Source organism: Schistocerca piceifrons, chromosome 6 (genome assembly GCF_021461385.2).
Source record: "Schistocerca piceifrons isolate TAMUIC-IGC-003096 chromosome 6, iqSchPice1.1, whole genome shotgun sequence".
Taxonomy (NCBI): Eukaryota; Metazoa; Arthropoda; class Insecta; order Orthoptera; family Acrididae; genus Schistocerca; species Schistocerca piceifrons.
In genome coordinates, this window is record NC_060143.1 from 552265460 (window position 1) to 552283740 (window position 18281).

The window sequence follows — 18281 nt, forward strand, 5'->3', positions numbered from 1 at the left end:
GACCATGTCCACAGCCAAATGATCAACCACCTATTGGTGGATTGTCAGTGCCATATACTTGCCCTCTTTAACCACATCTGATGCCAGTGAGAGCTCCCATCATAATGGCAAGAAAGCATCATTGTCCCAGTACTGCAACCAGGTAAGTTCCCTCTAGAGGTGGACAGTTATTGCCCAATTTGTCTCACCAATGTTCTCTGTAATTTGCTTGAATGCATGGGAAGTTGCTGGTTGTGTTGGCTCCTCAAGTCCTGGGAGTGATCTGGCCCCGTCCTAGTGTGGTGTTCGCCAGGACTGTTCCACTACCGACAGGCTGGTTTACCTGGAGTGTGCCATCCTTATAGCTGTCTTCGTTGACCTGCATAAGGCGTATGGCACCACATCCTCATAACTTTACAACAGTGGGGTTCACTCCCAATTTTTATCCAGAACTTCTTGTCGCACTGTAGTTTCTGGTGCTTGGTTGATATGGATTCTCCATCTTCGCCAGCTGAAGTGAAAGTACTGGCTGCATCTTAATACACTTCACTGCCTGAATAACACCAGCTGGGTGGCAGATTGCACTACCCTTTTGCAGATTTACAAAGCCCTGATACAATCCTGTCTTTATTATTAGGGTCTGGCTTACAGGTCACCATCACTCCTCAGTATTGTGGGTACTGGATCTGATACACCATTGAGGGGCTTGCCGTGTGACACGAGCCTTTCGAACTAGTCCTGTGAACAGCTTACTTGTTGACACTGGAGTCCCTCTATTGCAGATCAGGCACCAACAGCAGCTTGTCAGTTATGCTACACACATTCTCAGCTACAATAAGCGTCCAAACTACTATTGCCTTTTTCTAAGCACATAAATCCATGGCCCGCAGTGGCATTCCACATCAGGGATTACAATCGCAATCCACATCTGCTCCCTCTTGTCTGAACCCCAATTGTATCCTCTACTACGTATCCTCCAGGCCCACTCACCACACCTTCAAGGTCCACCTGTCAGTCAAGTTTTGTCTTGCCTTATCAAAGGTCTGAAAGACTCAGTTCATCCAGAGGCCTGATACCACCAAGTTTTCTCCACCCTTGCCATGCTCTGGGGTTCAGAAGTAATCAATATTGATGGCTCAATGGTTGCTGGTCACGTAGTCCTATACTCACATGGGTCATAATGAACTGTGCTCCCTGCCAGATGGCTGTAGTGTTGTCACTGCGGAGTTGGTAGCCATCTCTCATGCTCTTGAATATATCTGTACCTGCTCTGTTGAATCCTTTCTCATCTGTGGCGAGCAATTTGGAAGCTGTTGACCATCATCACTCTCGCAGTCCGTTCTTGGTCATTGCTATCCAGAATTCCTTGTATGCTCTTGAACAGTGTGGACACTGTGGATCTTGTCTGGATCCTGGGCCACATTGGAATCCTGGGGAATGAACTTGCTGATAGCCTGACCAAACACATCAAACCTAGTAATTTGGTCTCTGCTAGTTATCTGACTCTTAGTTCGGTATTCAGGAAACAGACCTCCATTCATTATTACACCATCAAGTTTTAGGAATCCAGAATTCGGAATGTCTCACCCTGACTTCACCTAACTAATTACAGGTCATAAAGGAGACCCCGAATCCGTGGAAATTCTCCATGTAGGCCTCTCGCAAGGACTCTTTATCGTCCTTTGCCAGCTCCACATCAACCATACTTGGCTAACTCATGGTCATCTCCTCTGTCTCAAGGAGCCACGTCACTGTCATCATGGTTTCCGTTTGACAATGGTCCACATTTTGCTGGACTGTCTCAGCCTCGCCACCCTGTGGCAAACTCCTTAGTATCCCAGACTCGTTATCCTTGGTGTTGGGATACGATGCCTCAGCGACTGACTTGGTTTTATGTTTTATTCGTTAAGGGGGATTTTTCTACTCTCTTTAAGGAATGGCTACTTAACCTTATCAGCCCATTGAGGGATTGGCAGAATACTCTGTTACCTCCTCTGCCCAGACAGGGCTTCGGTTGTTTGGGATTAGTGGTCCAGCCAGGTCCTCTCCCTGCCTGCTCTTCTACTCTCCCTCCTTCCTCTCACGTTGTCTGTCTGACGTGTCCATCTCTTTCTCAGGGGTGAGGGGCATATGTCCCCTCATTGCACTCTGCTTTAGGGGGTTTCCAGCTGTGCTTTGTAGATGAGGCACCTTGCATGCCTTTATTCCTATGTCTCCCTTTCTTCTTTTGTGTCCTTTATCTTGCCTTTGTTGACCTTTGGTAGACTTTGTGGTTTTCTTCCCCTGGGTTTTGCATGGTAGGCCATCTCTGCTCTACAGTCATGTAGACCTCTCTGTTAAAGGTAAAAGGGACTGATGACAATAGTAGTTTGGTCCCTTTAATCATCCAACCAACCAACCCATCCTCTTGCAGCAGGGGGTTGCAACTTGTGTTGGTGAAGTGGAAAAATCAGCAGAGTAATGTGCATGAGATGTAATACCTCAACTGATATTTAGGACAGAATAAATAATTCAGGGGCATTACTTTTCAGCACGTCCTCATACATATTCTGTCATCCTCCAGCTAACACACACACACACACACACACACACACACACACACACACACATTCTGTTAACAGTCCACCAGGACAAACATTTGTCATATTGGTCTTACTGTGGGCTTGTTAGTATGCGGGTGGGTGTCTGTGGGTTGTGTGTGTGAATGTGGGTACTGTTGCTTTAAGAAGAGCTAGAACTCGGTAGCTCGTTTGTAAAAGCTGTTGTGTGTTTCTGTGCCCCATGCATCGATACACTGTAGGTGAGTGGTCAACTTTTCCTAATTTTGCCTGATTTTCCATTGGAACAATTTCTGCATTGTAATACTAAAGATTTTGTTTGTAAGTGAACATGCTTATGTATGAGCTACAGGTGAAAGCCAGTGTTGCATTTATTCCAGATTTGCAGTATTTACCTTATTGCATTCTTTACCCAAATAATCTTGTATAGAAAGGTATATTACATGACGCCAACACTGTGACAAATGTTGAAACCTGTTGACGTAAAACTTTTTGCTTGTGTGTTAACTGCTGTCGGGTAAGTACCTCACTACAGTATAGAGAAGGAAAAAACACTACTTGTTAGACAGTAGCTGGTTGGCATACATTAACTCTTTCTTGGTTGCATTCTTCGTGAGAACTCAATGAAGTTAATTTCTCTTTGTATCATATTAGAATTGTGATCAATTGACTATATTTTTTGATAATTTTATTTTTACGATAAAGGACCAAAAACTATGGTGGTATGAATCTCTCACACGACTCTTGTGAGTTGTTATTGTGGTGGTAAGTGTATTTCCTACTGTAGAAACAAAGGAATTTTTTCCAATTTCACAAATAACAGTAGTGATCCCACAAAAACAGGCGGATTGTTTTAGCTTTCTTTGTCCACCTGGTACAGTGTTCTACAACAAGACGTCAGGTACATCCAAAAGTGATTAAACATTTTCCCAGAAGGTTTGTAAAATCACTAAATTATTGGTAAATGGGCTTTCTAGGGTACACAAGAACCTTTAAAACAATGTTATTTGGTGTATTGTCTACTTCTCACAGCACGAAAAGCTATACTTCACAACAGTTGGTGCAGCAGACTCAAGAGTCAGGAGCATACAAAAGTGGTACAATGTATTCCAATAAATGCGGTAATGAAATAAATTTACTGACAAGTACACGTCCATGGCCTGTGGTGGAAGACTTGATAAAGGGTGATAAAGAAAATATCTTACTCAAAGAAAGAATTTCTTTATTTAGCATCTCTCTCTCTCTCTCTCTCTCTCTCTCTCTCTCTCTCTCTGTGTGTGTCTTTCTCTCTCTGTCCCTCCCCCTCCTCTCCCTTCCTCCCTCCTTTGGTTGTTGTTAAAATTTATTGTTGTTGTTGTTGTTGTTGTTCGTATTCTTATTACTGTTATTATTATTATACATGTTATTTTTTCAGAGTTGAAATGGAACAATACCAAAGTGTCTTTGCCACTCATTGATGTGAAAGTACTTAGTACTGCTGTAAATACTCTGAAGCTTAATGCCAGTAGCATGGATGTCGATTGTCGGACGTTTGAGACACTTGAATGTTCTGAAAAACTTGTGAGTTTACTTTTTTCCTTATTTCTATTTTTGTATATGCAACTTTAATTTCTGGCATTTTGGTACTAAATGATTTAATATACATTGGCTGAGAAGAAAAGTGAAGCGCCCAGAAGACTTGATTGGAAGTCAGTGTAAATGTGTCCACATACACAACATTGATGGATATGTAAATAATTACAGGTGAAATTCTCTATGGCAGGTATTGAACGACCACTGGAACACATTACTGTTTTTAGTGTTACTTGCCCTGGTAGGGTCATCTGCACCTGCCATGTGAGAATAAGTAGTAAACTCTATGCAACATTCTGTGTCATCTTGCACCATTGGTCAGAGACTAGCAGCATCTGGACTAGGTAGCAGCAGCAGGACTAGGAAATTCCTGTCTGATGTGTGGCCTCCCATTGACACAACACAATTTGCCAAGTGTTTACAATATTCACTATGAATATAGCAGTGAATAGTGTAAACACTTGGCAAATTGTGTTGTGTTAGTGGAAGGCTACACATCAGACAGGAATTTTCCCAGTCTTCCTGCTGCCACCTAGTCCAGCTGCTGCTAGTCCCTAACAAATGATGCAGGATGACACGGAATGTTGCACAGAGTTGATTACTTGTTCTCAGATGGCAGTTGCAGATGTGACAAGGTTTGGATGTGTGTGGTGCACAACATGACAATTCTCCCCTGTAGCATCAGAAGTGGTCAGTTAGAACCTTGATGACAAGTATGCCTGTCCTCAAGTTCCCATGCAGTCCAACATTGATCAATGTCACATCCGAATGGTCCGCAAACCTGGATTTTGCACAATTCAGTGAGCCATCTACATGTGATAGTCTACTTAAATCATTTCCCCTTCACTGTAATAAACATCAGTGCCACATTACGTACAGAAATCTAGAAAAAAAATGCTGTTGCTGAACACAGCCATACAAATAAGTGGAATGTGTTGTTTGAGCAGCTACTGATTGTAGCCCACACTTCAAACTACTGAGGCTAATCATCAATGAGGCTGTGGGAGTTAGAATTTGTTGTCAACAACTTTACAATGAGATTTAAAGTTGTTGGAATTGAACAGCTAGTGAGCTCGACTGTTCCCACCACCAATACGCTAATGGGAGCTCTTCTGACCTTCTCTACTTCCACTGTATTGTCACTGTTGCTGTGCAAAGCATTTTACCTGCCAGTTCTCAAGTAGACAACATTTCAAGACACAAACTTTTTTTTAATAGGTAAACCCTAAGTGCAACTCTAATTGTAATTAAGAATAGAATTTTGACATACTGTAGAGGTCTAAATTGTACAGAAGTCTCAGAGTTGCAGGAACAAGCCATTTTCTGAAGCTAATGTGGCACATAACTTTGGAATGATTTGTTGCTAATCTACAAAAAATGTATTTAAATGAGTTCAGTGGTTTTAGAGAAACTGTGTGATAAAGACAATTGCATTTGTATGTAATTGACAAACCTTTGGCTCTAATTTACATGCTTGGAGATACAGAGAGATAAATACTATACATTAATTTTTGTAGGACAGGGTGTAGACAACCGGGAGATCCGGGAAAAACCTGGGAATTTTTTCATCCGGGAGAAAACCGGAAAAAACCCGGGAATTGTTTAGAATTCCGGGAATTTTTCATTGTTTTAGTTTTCAGTTAAATTTTTGTGATTTTGACTGATAAGAACCAATACTCTACAAAGGATATTATTGTGTTCCACTGCTGCAGAATAATACTGCAGCAACAAAACATGAACAGGAGGGAAAAAAAAGAAAATAAAACTTAAGTTCCAAAGGAAATGCGCCGTATACAACAACAAAACAGTGCTCATACAAACATCTGCCAATGGTAAAGTGTGTCAAAGGCTTTAGGAACACTATGCAATGCTTTATAACAACAAATTGCCTCCGCTGAGCGTGATGTGACAATTGTTTTAATTAGATTCGTTAGAGCAGTTGCAGGCGGGCTCTTGCACATGCGCAGTTGAGTCGGTATGAGCAATACCTTCTCCTGCTTCTGGTTACGGAAGTGTGGCTGGGCACCACTACTTAATATTGCCCCTGTTCGGAAATATCGTAGATCCAGGGCTGATGCACAGAGCAGTCAAAGTTGTTGTGGGGAGGTGGGTCGTCTACACATGACCTGTATTTACGTTCAGTGATTTTGTTGTTTCCTCTTCATTTATTGCTCTCACGTTAAATGATAACAAAACGGATTTTTGTGGCCAGGAGCTATCAAATGAATTAAAATACGTTTGCATAATTACGGCAGGCTAAAATATGTTAATAGTTTCAGATTTTATTTGCACCTTTGACCATCAAGCATTAATCGCCTTACAGAACAATGAAGTCATTTTTGCCGGTTTGCTAAAGAGATTTGGCTTTTATTAATCCTTTCTACTGAGGCAGTCAATTTATTTTAAACGAAGTGTTTATTTTCACACTATTGGCTAGTTTCAACTGTTCGCTGTGTTTCAAGTGCACGTATGGCATTATGCTTTAATATAGAACCAAAAATGAGTACTGGTACTCCAAGAAAATTTACATATGGATTTGCATTTTAAGCCGATTTATGCATTTTAGTATCGTTCGCGAAATCCCAACGCTCTTGAAGTATCCTTTGATGTCTTGTTTCTTTTATGACGTAATGTAAGATCTTTTAATGTTTTACACACACGAACATATGGGCTTCCTGCGTCATTGTAGCTGCGCAAGCACGGTGACGCCAGTTATCTGGCGCTTTCTTGCAACTGCTGAAACGAACCTATTTGTTACAGGTCGCAGGAAAATATTGCGAATGGTGGTTTGAAAAGCGTTACATTAAAGACAGATTTCATTTTACGCAAGATGAACTATGTGCAAGAATGTACAATGAATTTCTTAAATCACAAAGCGTTTGACTCTCATTTAAAAATCAACTCTTTGAGGACGACCATTTAGAAGAACTTTGAGCCCAGAAGATGAGACATTTGTGTCGTTATTAAAAAAATTTACTGGCACATTTGTGTGATGTATCTTAAAGTCTAACACGCGCAAAAAAGATCAACATTATATGTGGAAGCTTAGCTTCTCTTCCAACTTATTAATCTTCGAGACTAATATTGTATGTAAATGCTGTGTGTATTAATTTAAGCCATTAACTTATTTGTGTATTCACACTACTTACGAGTGATCTTGCTTTTGGCTGACTACATCACGTGTCCTATTGCTGTCATCAGCGGGCAAGATCACGTGAATGAGCTATGATGCCTACAAAAGCGCACCGCAATCTCGATTTCAATGCTTCGGAAAGTGACATACATTGTTTGGTGTAATTCAAATTTATACCTCCGTAATATGAAAATATGCAGCGTACATGTTGCTGCACATCAAATGTCTTTCAAAACATGTTTTTCCCCCTGAGTTTCGTTTTCTAAAGTGCCTGGAAATTCTACGTTGGTATATAAAACAATAAACATTCAAAGGATTGATGACTTTAACAGTGCCGAGGAAGAGTATACTGTCACTTAACACGGAAAAAGTGTATTTTCACCCGGGAGAAAGAGTATTTTTATCCGAGAAAAATCCGGGAATTTTTTTTTTCCTTGTCCACATATACACCCCGTAGGAGATAAAGAATTTAAAATGATTCTGTCCTCGCAGAGGGCTACAGAAGTTGGCTGCAGATTCTACTTGCCATGACAGCGTTGCAATTTTGGGCCTTAAACATAAGATATTAACTAATGTAAACCAGACTGATGGAGATATAAAGAGACTGCTTAGGAGAATATCCTGTGTTCTGCATTGTGATGCAAACAGATCCTATGCCAATGTACACTCCTGGAAATTGAAATAAGAACACCGTGAATTCATTGTCCCAGGAAGGGAAAACTTTATTGACACATTCCTGGGGTCAGATACATCACATGATCACACTGACAGAACCACAGGCACATAGACACAGGCAACAGAGCATGCACAATGTCGGCACTAGTACAGTGTATATCCACCTTTCGCAGCAATGCAGGCTGCTATTCTCCCATGGAGACGATCGTAGAGATGCTGGATGTAGTCCTGTGGAACGGCTTGCCATGCCATTTCCACCTGGCGCCTCAGTTGGACCAGCGTTCGTGCTGGACGTGCAGACCGCGTGAGACGACGCTTCATCCAGTCCCAAACATGCTCAATGGGGGACAGATCCGGAGATCTTGCTGGCCAGGGTAGTTGACTTAAACCTTCTAGAGCACGTTGGGTGGCACGGGATACATGCGGACGTGCATTGTCCTGTTAGAACAGCAAGTTCCCTTGCCGGTCTAGGAATGGTAGAACGATGGGTTCGATGACGGTTTGGATGTACCGTGCACTATTCAGTGTCCCCTCGACGATCACCAGTGGTGTACGGCCAGTGTAGGAGATCGCTCCCCACGCCATGATGCCGGGTGTTGGCCCTGTGCGCCTCGGTCGTATGCAGTCCTGATTGTGGCGCTCACCTGCACGGTGCCAAACACGCATACGACCATCATTGGCACCAAGGCAGAAGCGACTCTCATCGCTGAAGACGACACGTCTCCATTCGTCCTTCCAGTCACGCCTGTCGCGATACCACTGGAGGCGGGCTGCACGATGTTGGGGCGTGAGCGGAAGACGGCCTAACGGTGTGCGGGACCGTAGACCAGCTTCATGGAGACGGTTGCGAATGGTCCTCGCCGATACCCCAGGAGCAACAGTGTCCCTAATTTGATGGGAAGTGGCGGTGCGGTCCCCTACGGCACTGCGTAGGATCCTACGGTCTTGGCGTGCATCCGTGCGTCGCTGCGGTCCGGTCCCAGGTCGACGGGCACGTGCACCTTCCGCCGACCACTGGCGACAACATTGATGTACTGTGGAGACCTCACGCCCCACGTGTTGAGCAATTCGGCGGTACGTCCACCCGGCCTCCCGCATGCCCACTATACGCCCTCGCTCAAAGTCCGTCAACTGCACATACGGTTCACGTCCACGCTGTCGCGGCATGCTACCAGTGTTAAAGACTGCGATGGAGCTCCGTATGCCACGGCAAACTGGCTGACACTGACGGCGGCAGTGCACAAATGCTGCGCAGCTAGCGCCATTCGACGGCCAACACTGCAGTTCCTGGTGTGTCCGCTGTGCCGTGCGTGTGATCATTGCTTGTACAGCCCTCTCGCAGTGTCCGGAGCAAGTATGTGTTCTTTTTTCCATTTCCAGGAGTGTATTTGCTAATGTAGTGGGCACCACTACATTTTTTATATCTGTGTCATTGTTACTTTTTTGGAAATCTGTTGCTTTCCTGATAAAGTGGATGGACAGTACTGATGGAAAGCTCATTTTTGTACAGATAAGTTTTTGTATTAAATGTTTGTGGTGCACTTAATGGTTTAATGGACTGTTTCAAAACTCGGCCAAAAAGGGTGAAAGAAGGGTGAAAATATAGGAACATCTATTTCAGCTGTTTGCCAACACACTGTAATTTCTGAGAAGAGACAGTTAAAGTTTCAATGCCAATTTATTAGTCTATTAGGCAATCCCAGAAAAAAGTGGATTGGTAGCATGATGGTTAAGAGCACATTTGAAGTTTTACCCCCCCCCCCCCCCCCACACACACACACACACACACACACACACACACACACACACACACACACACACACACCAAATGTTCAAATCCAGTCTTATGTTTATGTCTTTAACATGAATTGAAAATAAAAAGCATATAAATTCTAATATTCCAATTTTTGCATACATTTTTACTTCCAACCAGTGCATTCCCCATGACATTTATCACAAAAAAATTCGAAGCTTAAAAATTCGGAACATCACAATCAATGTGTAAAGACACACATGCTGCAGTCACATTTTTCAGTGTGAATATCAATAGGAAAAGCAACCTCGTTAACACTGCTAAATACTTCGCAATCCGACGGTAATTTCGCAGCAAACCAACATGCATATTAAAACATTTTCTCAAAAGCTGAAACCTCCAAATGTCACACTTCTACTTGTCATCTTCCTCTGCTGTGCACTGAGAATAGGGCACCTCTGTGATCAGAGAATCCAATTCTTCTCTTGTAGTTAAAAGTATAACCTGCTGCATTGACAGAACAGTGTACATTTTAATGGCATTACTTTTAATTAACATGTCACTATTCTGATTTCGTCAACAAACAACCCTTTGTGTAAGGAAACTCAAATATTTAAACTTTGTTCTTCATTTTCAGTTACTGCTAATGATGTAAAGTTGTATAAGACCTGTGATGATAAAGGTGTGCTTCTAATAAGAATTCCAGCATATTTTATAATGTCATAAAAATATTGATGTCACATACTTCCACAACAACAAAGGATAAATAAAAGAACAACATAAAATATGATTTTGAACATAGGTCACAAGAATTCGAACCTGTGAAAGAATCATTATGCTACCAACGCATTTAAACGTTGCATCCACAAGGAGACTGAAAACCTGCAGTGAAACCATCGTTTTCTCAAAAACTATTTATTATTTGCACCAAATCCAAAAAAATTTTTATCCCTTTTTACATCTTGCAAAGTTTTCTGTGTCAGAAAGTGACTTACAAGGGGTTCCCCGTATGCGAAGTATTCCAGTCTTATGCTGATTTGATAATTTCTGTGTTCACATACTGTCACAGTCACATTAAATTTATACCTGTAAATAAGTAAATAACACTTAGATCACATAGACCATCTGATGCATTTTACCCTACTTAACCAAATGGTGGACCATGGAATGTTAGCTGTCATGACACGGCTTGTGGATTGCTTGGACATTACACACTGCATTCAGCATTCTCAGCCAAGGCAACACTAACTTCAACAATTTGTGGCACGAGAGAAATTCCCAAATCTCCAATTAATCCGTACTTCTGAATCACGTTCAACGCTGGTATGGAAAGAGGACTTCTCCGTATTCCTGTAACTTGTTGATACTTGCGAGGAGCTGAGGTACTATTGTTGTTTCGATAAAACAGCTTTGAGTAAACTCCTGCTGTCCTCGTCCAGGCCCATTTTGACTGTTAGCAACTGTAATGTGCACTGATGCTTGTGTTTCAAACCTACATGGCTGTACCAGTACCAGCACCTAGTGGAAAGTCCTGAGAGTAAAACTACTAATAATGCAAATTGTGCAGTGCACAGTCTGAACATCATTTATATAAAGTTGTGTTCCTGTGTGGTGAATAGTTTTACATCTACATTGGCTCAAGTCATTAAAGTTTAATTATAACCATCCTGTAGAATCAGAACCTGAAGTTAATTGTCGCTTTTTACAATATGGTTGTAGTTGAACCCCTCCCTGTGTTAGATTTAGAATTATTGATTTTTTTTTTTCAAACAGTGAGCTGTATAAAATGTTTCTTTTGTGCAGAGCTTGAAATTAAATGGGAGGAAACAGAAAAATTAAATTTAACTTATTTTTCTAGGAAATTGTAATGCAATTTTGCCAATTACTGATCACTGTAGTCAAACCTTGATCTCCCTTTACAATGTGTACACCACCACACTTCCCCTCACTGCCAGATTTACCATTCCTTGTTGGCTCAAAATGTATCATATCAACTATTCCCTTTATATTTTCAGTTTGTGACAAAACTTTGCCCACATTTCATCCCCATATGAGTGTGCACTCAAGACATTACTTCAGAAAACTCTTAAATGTATATTCAGTATTAACAAATTTCTCTTGTTCAGAAATTATTTTCTTTATATTCACAGTCTGCATTTTATATCCTTTCTTCTACCATCATCAGTTATTTTGTTGCCTGAATAGCAAAACTTACATTTCTTTTAAAAGTCCTAGTGGTGAACTCCTGAAGCATTTGCATCAAAATGCTATAATTCTGCACACTCTTAAAAAGCATTGAAGCTCATACAATACTAGGTACAGAAGCTGGCTAAAATCCAAAACTGACATTGTGTATTTTGAAGTAAAACTAAGTGTATTTCAGAACAGTAGGCTAATAGAAAATGGACGTGCCGTATTTGTCACAACAGACAAGATATTCAAACTACTGAAATATGAACTAAAGTTGCATGTGAGATCCGATGGGCATAAACTTAAAATTGATTCGTTTCATTTATCAACAGACTCAACCATAAATGTAACTAAAAACTGCAGAGAAATTCTAAACTCCCTTATACTTACATTCCCCAATCCTGCTGTCATCACTGGAGGATACTTCAATCACCCAACTATCAGTTGACATCATAACAGTTTAGCAAGTTGGGGGATGTCAAGCCATCCCTCAGAACAATACTAAATGCTCTTTCTTAAAACTAACTAGAATAGATAGATTGGGAACTTACTCATGACAGAATTGTATTAGATCCAAAGGTAACTTATATACCTGCTATCCCCGAGAACGCCCATGTTGTAACCAAAGTCAGTGACCATGTGGCAGTTGTGGAAATAATGATTGCCAAAGTACAATCTTAAGTGTATTAAAGACCTTTATCTGTAGGCATGTACAAGTTTAGGAATTACGCCTCAAATTTATGAGAATAGCTGATTAAGCACTAGACAGGTATGTATCTAATAAAGCAGTTCATTATGAGAGTGGACTCTCAATGTTAGTGTCCCCCCTAAAGAAACGTGCAGGGAAAGAGCAAGTACTGCACAGTAGGTGGAAAACAAAATGTTAAGGCCGTAGATTTAGAGATGCTAAATGAAATGCATGTAGCTGTCAAAAAGGCAATGTGACACCTTCAATGACAACTGTACCAAAATCTTATTAAATTCTCTCTCCAAAAAAGAAACCCACACACACTCACACTCACTCACTCACACTATTTGATATTACATAAAAGACTGTCAGATCCACTACTAGACACAGAGAAACTGAGGGTAGCAATCCAAAATCAGAAATGCCAAACTCCACTTTCAAACATTTCTTTACAAAGGAAATATGTGAGAGTCTTGTCCAACTTTCTCTCCCCACTGCTGAGAAGAGTGATGCAGGTATTAGTGGCAGTGGCATTGAGTTACAGCAGAAATCACAAGTTACCGAGCCATGATGTACAGGCTGTAGTCTGAATTTGGATGTAAATTACCTTTTCTCTTAGTTATGTAGGAATTTTACGGAGGAGGATCGGGTAGTGATAGTGGGTGGAGCAGGGAACAGTCTTGATAAGGACGGGGAATGTGATGTAAGTGGTGACCTGGTAAAGACAGCTACTGAAACTGGTGGCACTAATGTGCATTTCATGCAACCGTTCCAGCGCCATGATCAGCTTCATCTTAATGCAGATGTTAGATGCGTTAACATGGGTCTGGGGAGGGCGCTGATGCCATAGGGCATGGGTCACATCTCAGTGGTGCCAGTTGGCTCTATCAGTAGATCGGGTACTGTGCTGCACATGTTAGCCCTGTATTTAGCCATATTTGTAATTTTTCCTTTATAGGAATGGTGGGTTTCCTGAACAATTAAAGTACTCTGTAGTAAAGCTGCTTTATAAAAAGGGAGAAAGGGATAATGTAAATAATTTTAGGCCTATTTCTATGCCATCAGTGTTTGCAAAACACAGCCTTTTCAATAAAAGGCTGTGTATGTAAGGATAATTGATCATTTTGTATCACACGATTCACTATCAAATGTACAGTCCGGCTTTAGAAGTCATTTTAACAACTGAATATGCTATATTCTCTTTTTTCTGTGAGATACTGGATGGGTTGAACAAAATGTTTCGAATGCTTGGCATATTTTTTGATTTAACTAAGGCATTTGATTGTGTTGATCATAAAATATTGCTCCAGAAGTTGGACCATTACGGAATACGGGGAGTAGCTCACAATTGGTTCACCTCTTACTTTAGCAACAGACAGCAAAAGGTCATTATTCACATTGTTGATAATGGCTGTGATGTGGGGTCTGAGTGGGGGATGCTCCAGGGATCAGTATTGGGGCCACTCCTGTTCCTTAAATGCTCTCTAGTATTATGGGTAGCTCTAAAATATTTCTGTTTGCTGATGACACTAGTTTGGTAGTAAAGGATCTTGTGTGCAACATTGGCTCGGTTTCAAATAGTGCAGTACATGACCTAAGTTTATGGCTTGCAAAAAATAAACTAACGCTAAATCACAGTAAGACTCAGTTTTTACAGTTTCTAAACACAATTCAACAAAACATGATGTTTCAATTTCACAGAACAGGCATATGATTAGTGAAACTGAACAGTTCAAATTTCTAGGTGTTCAGATGGATAGTAAGGTGCCATGGAAAGCCCATGTTCAGGATGCCATGGAAAGCCCATGTTCAGGATCTTGTTCAAAGGCTTAATGCTGCCATTTTTTTCTATTGGAACAGCATCTGAAGTGAGTGATCTTTCAACACAAAAATTAGTCTACTTTGCTTATTTTCATTCACTTATGTCATATGGTATTATATTTTGGGGTAACTGTTCCCATTCTCAAAGGATATTTTTGGCTCAGAAACGGGCGGTTCAGGCAATAAGCGGTGTAAGTTCACAAACCTCTTGTCAACCCCTGTTCACGAGTCTGGGTATTTTGACATTGGCCTCTCAATATATATATATTCCTTACTGTCATTTCTTGTTAACAATATTAGCTTATTCCCAAGAATAAGCAGCTCTCACTCGGTTAATACTAGGCAGAAATCAAACCTGCATTTGGATCGGACTTCCTTAACTCTTGTGCAGAAAGGTGTGCAGTATACTGCTGCATCAATTTTCAATAAGCTACCACTCGAATTCAAAAATCTAAGCAGAAATCCACATGTTTTCAAATCGAAACTGAAGAGTTTCCGCCGGCCGGGGTGGCTGAGCGGTTCTAGTCTCTAGTCAGGAACTGCACGACCGCTACAGTTGCAGGTTCGAATCCGGCCTCGGGCATGGATGTGTGTGATGTCCTTAGGTTAGTTAGGTTTAAGTAGTTCTAAGTTCTAGGGGACTGATGATCTCAGGAGTTAAGTCCCATAGTGCTCAGAGCCATTTGAACCATTTAAAGTGTTTCCCTATGGGTCACTTTTTCTATTCTGTCGAGAAGTTTGTTGAAAAATTAAGCTGACTCTTGTTGTAATCTTGATTGCGTTTACTTAAACTTATGGACTGACTTTTTTCAGCTTCATAAACATTTATTTTTATCTGTTATTACTTGCTCTGATTGTTGCCAGCATCATATTTAAAGTACCGGGGAAGCAGGTTGCTAGCCTTACTTGCCCCGAGTCCCATTGAGTTTTGCCCCTAACGGTTGAGGGACTAATCGGTGGATTTGGTAGTCTTTGCCGTATGAGCACAAAGGTAACCACAACTCAGAATATGTCCGAGATGCTCAGCCTTATTCCAAAGTAACTGGTATCCCGACTGTCGGGACCACTTACTTGGCCACTCATACGTTGCCCATGGTTCATGAACTGGGACATGACTACAGGAACCCTATTTCAGAGCTAGATCAGAAATGTAAGGACTATGGTATGAAGATTAGCATCTCCAAAACGAAAGTAATGCCAGTGGGAAAGATATATAAACAGATTGAGTGCCAAATAGGAGGAACAAAGTTAGAACAGGTGGACAGTTTCAAATACTTAGGATGCATATTCTCACAGGATGGCAACATAGTGAAAGAACTGGAAGCGAGGTGTAGCAAAGCTAATGCAGTGAGTGCTCAGCTACGATCTACTCTCTTCTGCAAGAAGGAAGTCAGTACCAAGACTAAGTTATCTGTGCACCGTTCAATCTTTCGACCAACTTTGTTGTATGGGAGTGAAAGCTGGGTGGCTTCAGGTTACCTTATCAACAAGGTTGAGGTTACGGATATGAAAGTAGCTAGGATGATTGCAGGTACTAGTAGATGGGAACAATGGCAGGAGGGTGTCCACAATGAGGAAATCAAAGAAAAACTGGGAGTGAACTCTATAGATGTAGCAGTCAGGGTGAACAGGCTTAGATGGTGGGGTCATGTTACACACATGGGAGAAGCAAGGTTACCCAAGAGACTCATGGGTTCAGCAGTAGAGGGTAGGAGGAGTCGGGGCAGACCAAGGAGAAGGTACCTGGATTCGGTTAAGAATGATTTTGAAGTAATAGGCTTAACATCAGAAGAGGCACCAATGTTAGCACGGAATAGGGGATCATGGAGGAATTTTATAAAGGGGACTATGCTCCAGACTGAACGCTGAAAGGCATAATCAGTTTTAAATGATGATGATGATGATGATGATGATGATGATGATGATGGTGATGATGTTATTACTTTTATGTTTTAATTTCATGTATGACACATTTCATGACCTTGGAGATTTGCTCCTCAATTTGGTCCTATGGAACTTGACGTGTAAATAAAAATTAATTCCTTGAACAAAATGCTGTGCTCACTGCAATAAAATAGAGTTCACATGCAACCACAAGAAAGGTAGCAGAAGTAATCCACAAAATTACTGTGCAGTATCATTTACATTTCTCTATAAATCTTGGAGCATATTATGAGCTCAAATATAATGAAATATCTTAAACAGAATGATCTCCATGCCAGACAGCATTGTGAGATGTCCGTGCAGATAAGAAAAATGCTATCCACACCCCATCCGCAAGACTCTTATGTGCATTCACAAGTTGAATTTTTGCCTGGTTAAGTCAGCAGTGCAGTTTGATGCTAATTAACACTGGACTTATTTCAGTGACAGTCATATCAAATTTAAACTGTTTTTTGCTTATAAGTGTGGCACAAAATGTATTTGTTCCTTATTTGTGTAGGAAGCCATTAGTTGAGAAGAAATTTCATGCCAGGTTTTAACATTTTATACATGAGCCTTATATTTTAATATGTAGCCTGCCATATTCTTGACACACTCAGCAATCTCTAACATACTGCCATAATTACTGAAGCAGTGTTTTGTGAATTTTTCTGTGGCTCATTTCCAATGCATTGGAAGATCATATGAAGTTGTCCCACAATTTGTAACCTGTGACATACTGTTAAATATGAGTCACATAGTTGATTTATCATACGTTCAAGGTGACAATTATTGAACTGTACGAAATAAAATCATCATAACCTCTGACCGGGTTGTGTTAGGACGTTCAAACTGCAGGGTATAATGCGAATTAATATACTGAGTATGGTTTGGTTCATTGATGATGCCTACTTTCATTTGGGTGGGTTCGTCAATAAGCAAAATTGGCACATTTGTGGGACTGAGAATCTGCATTTCGTGGTCTAGAAGTCTCTTCACCCTCAATTGATGACTGTTGTGTGCAGTGGCCAGTCACAGAATAATCAGTGTGATATTCCTTGATGGCATGTTGACTACCAAAAGGTACCTGAAGGTTTTGGAAGATGATTTCATCCACATTATCTAAAGTGACCCTCATTTCGACAAGATGTGATTCATATAAGACGGAGTTCGGCCCCATTGAAGCAGGAGAGTGTTTGATGTTCTGGAGGAATACCTAAGGGACCACATTCTGGCTCTGCAGCACCAAGAGGCCATTGGCATGGGTCTTAAGTGACCGCAATATTCTCCGGGTCTGAACACATGCAACTCCTTTATGTGAGGCTATATTGAAGACAAGGTGTATAGCAATAACCCCAAAGCCATTTCTGAGCTGGAAACAGTCATTCGGTAGGTCATCGACAGCATCAAAGAAAAGCGGCATGGATGATCTAATTTGTTTAATTTATAGGTGGAGTATCATAGAAATGCTCGAAATGAACTGGCAGACATTTGAAGACAGATGCCAATTATCCTGTAAAAGCCTGCTTACAAAGCTTTTACAACCAGTATCAAGTGACTAAATTAAGAACGTAATACAGCATGTCACTCCTAAGGACCCCCAAAGGCAAGATTATTTACAGCATGAACAGAAGATTTTGAGCAACTGTGTGGTGTCAGGTCTTTCCCTTTGCCGTCATTGATGATTTGCGAGTTCATATTTTCGCGTGACTGAGTATGTTTTCTACTTCAGAAAGAGGATTTTGTCAGAAAGCTGATATATTTCTAGCATTCTTTTTTGTTCCACCTGTCTACAACTCAATGCCTCCTCTATGTGGTGAGTAGCAATTTATCATTTTCATATGGTTGTTACTCCATTTTGGACCTTATCTTGTTTGATTTTTCCCATAAAGTACATTCTAAATTCCCATGACCACTTTTAGTTCATGTCCGCCTTTGATCTACCCTAGTTTTATTATTTGGTACAACAAAATACACTGTTGAAATTAA

The 18281-nt window shown here is 40.9% G+C and overlaps 1 protein-coding gene across 1 annotated transcript in view; it reads left to right on the plus strand.

The window, feature by feature from the left end:
* The window catches only part of LOC124802716 (EP300-interacting inhibitor of differentiation 3), a 100410-nt gene that overhangs the window by 47773 nt on the left and 34356 nt on the right, over window positions 1–18281 (plus strand). The window contains exon 3 of the mRNA XM_047263682.1: window positions 3952–4097. Coding sequence (XP_047119638.1) covers window positions 3952–4097 — 146 coding nt within the window. The remainder of the gene's footprint in view (window positions 1–3951; window positions 4098–18281) is intronic.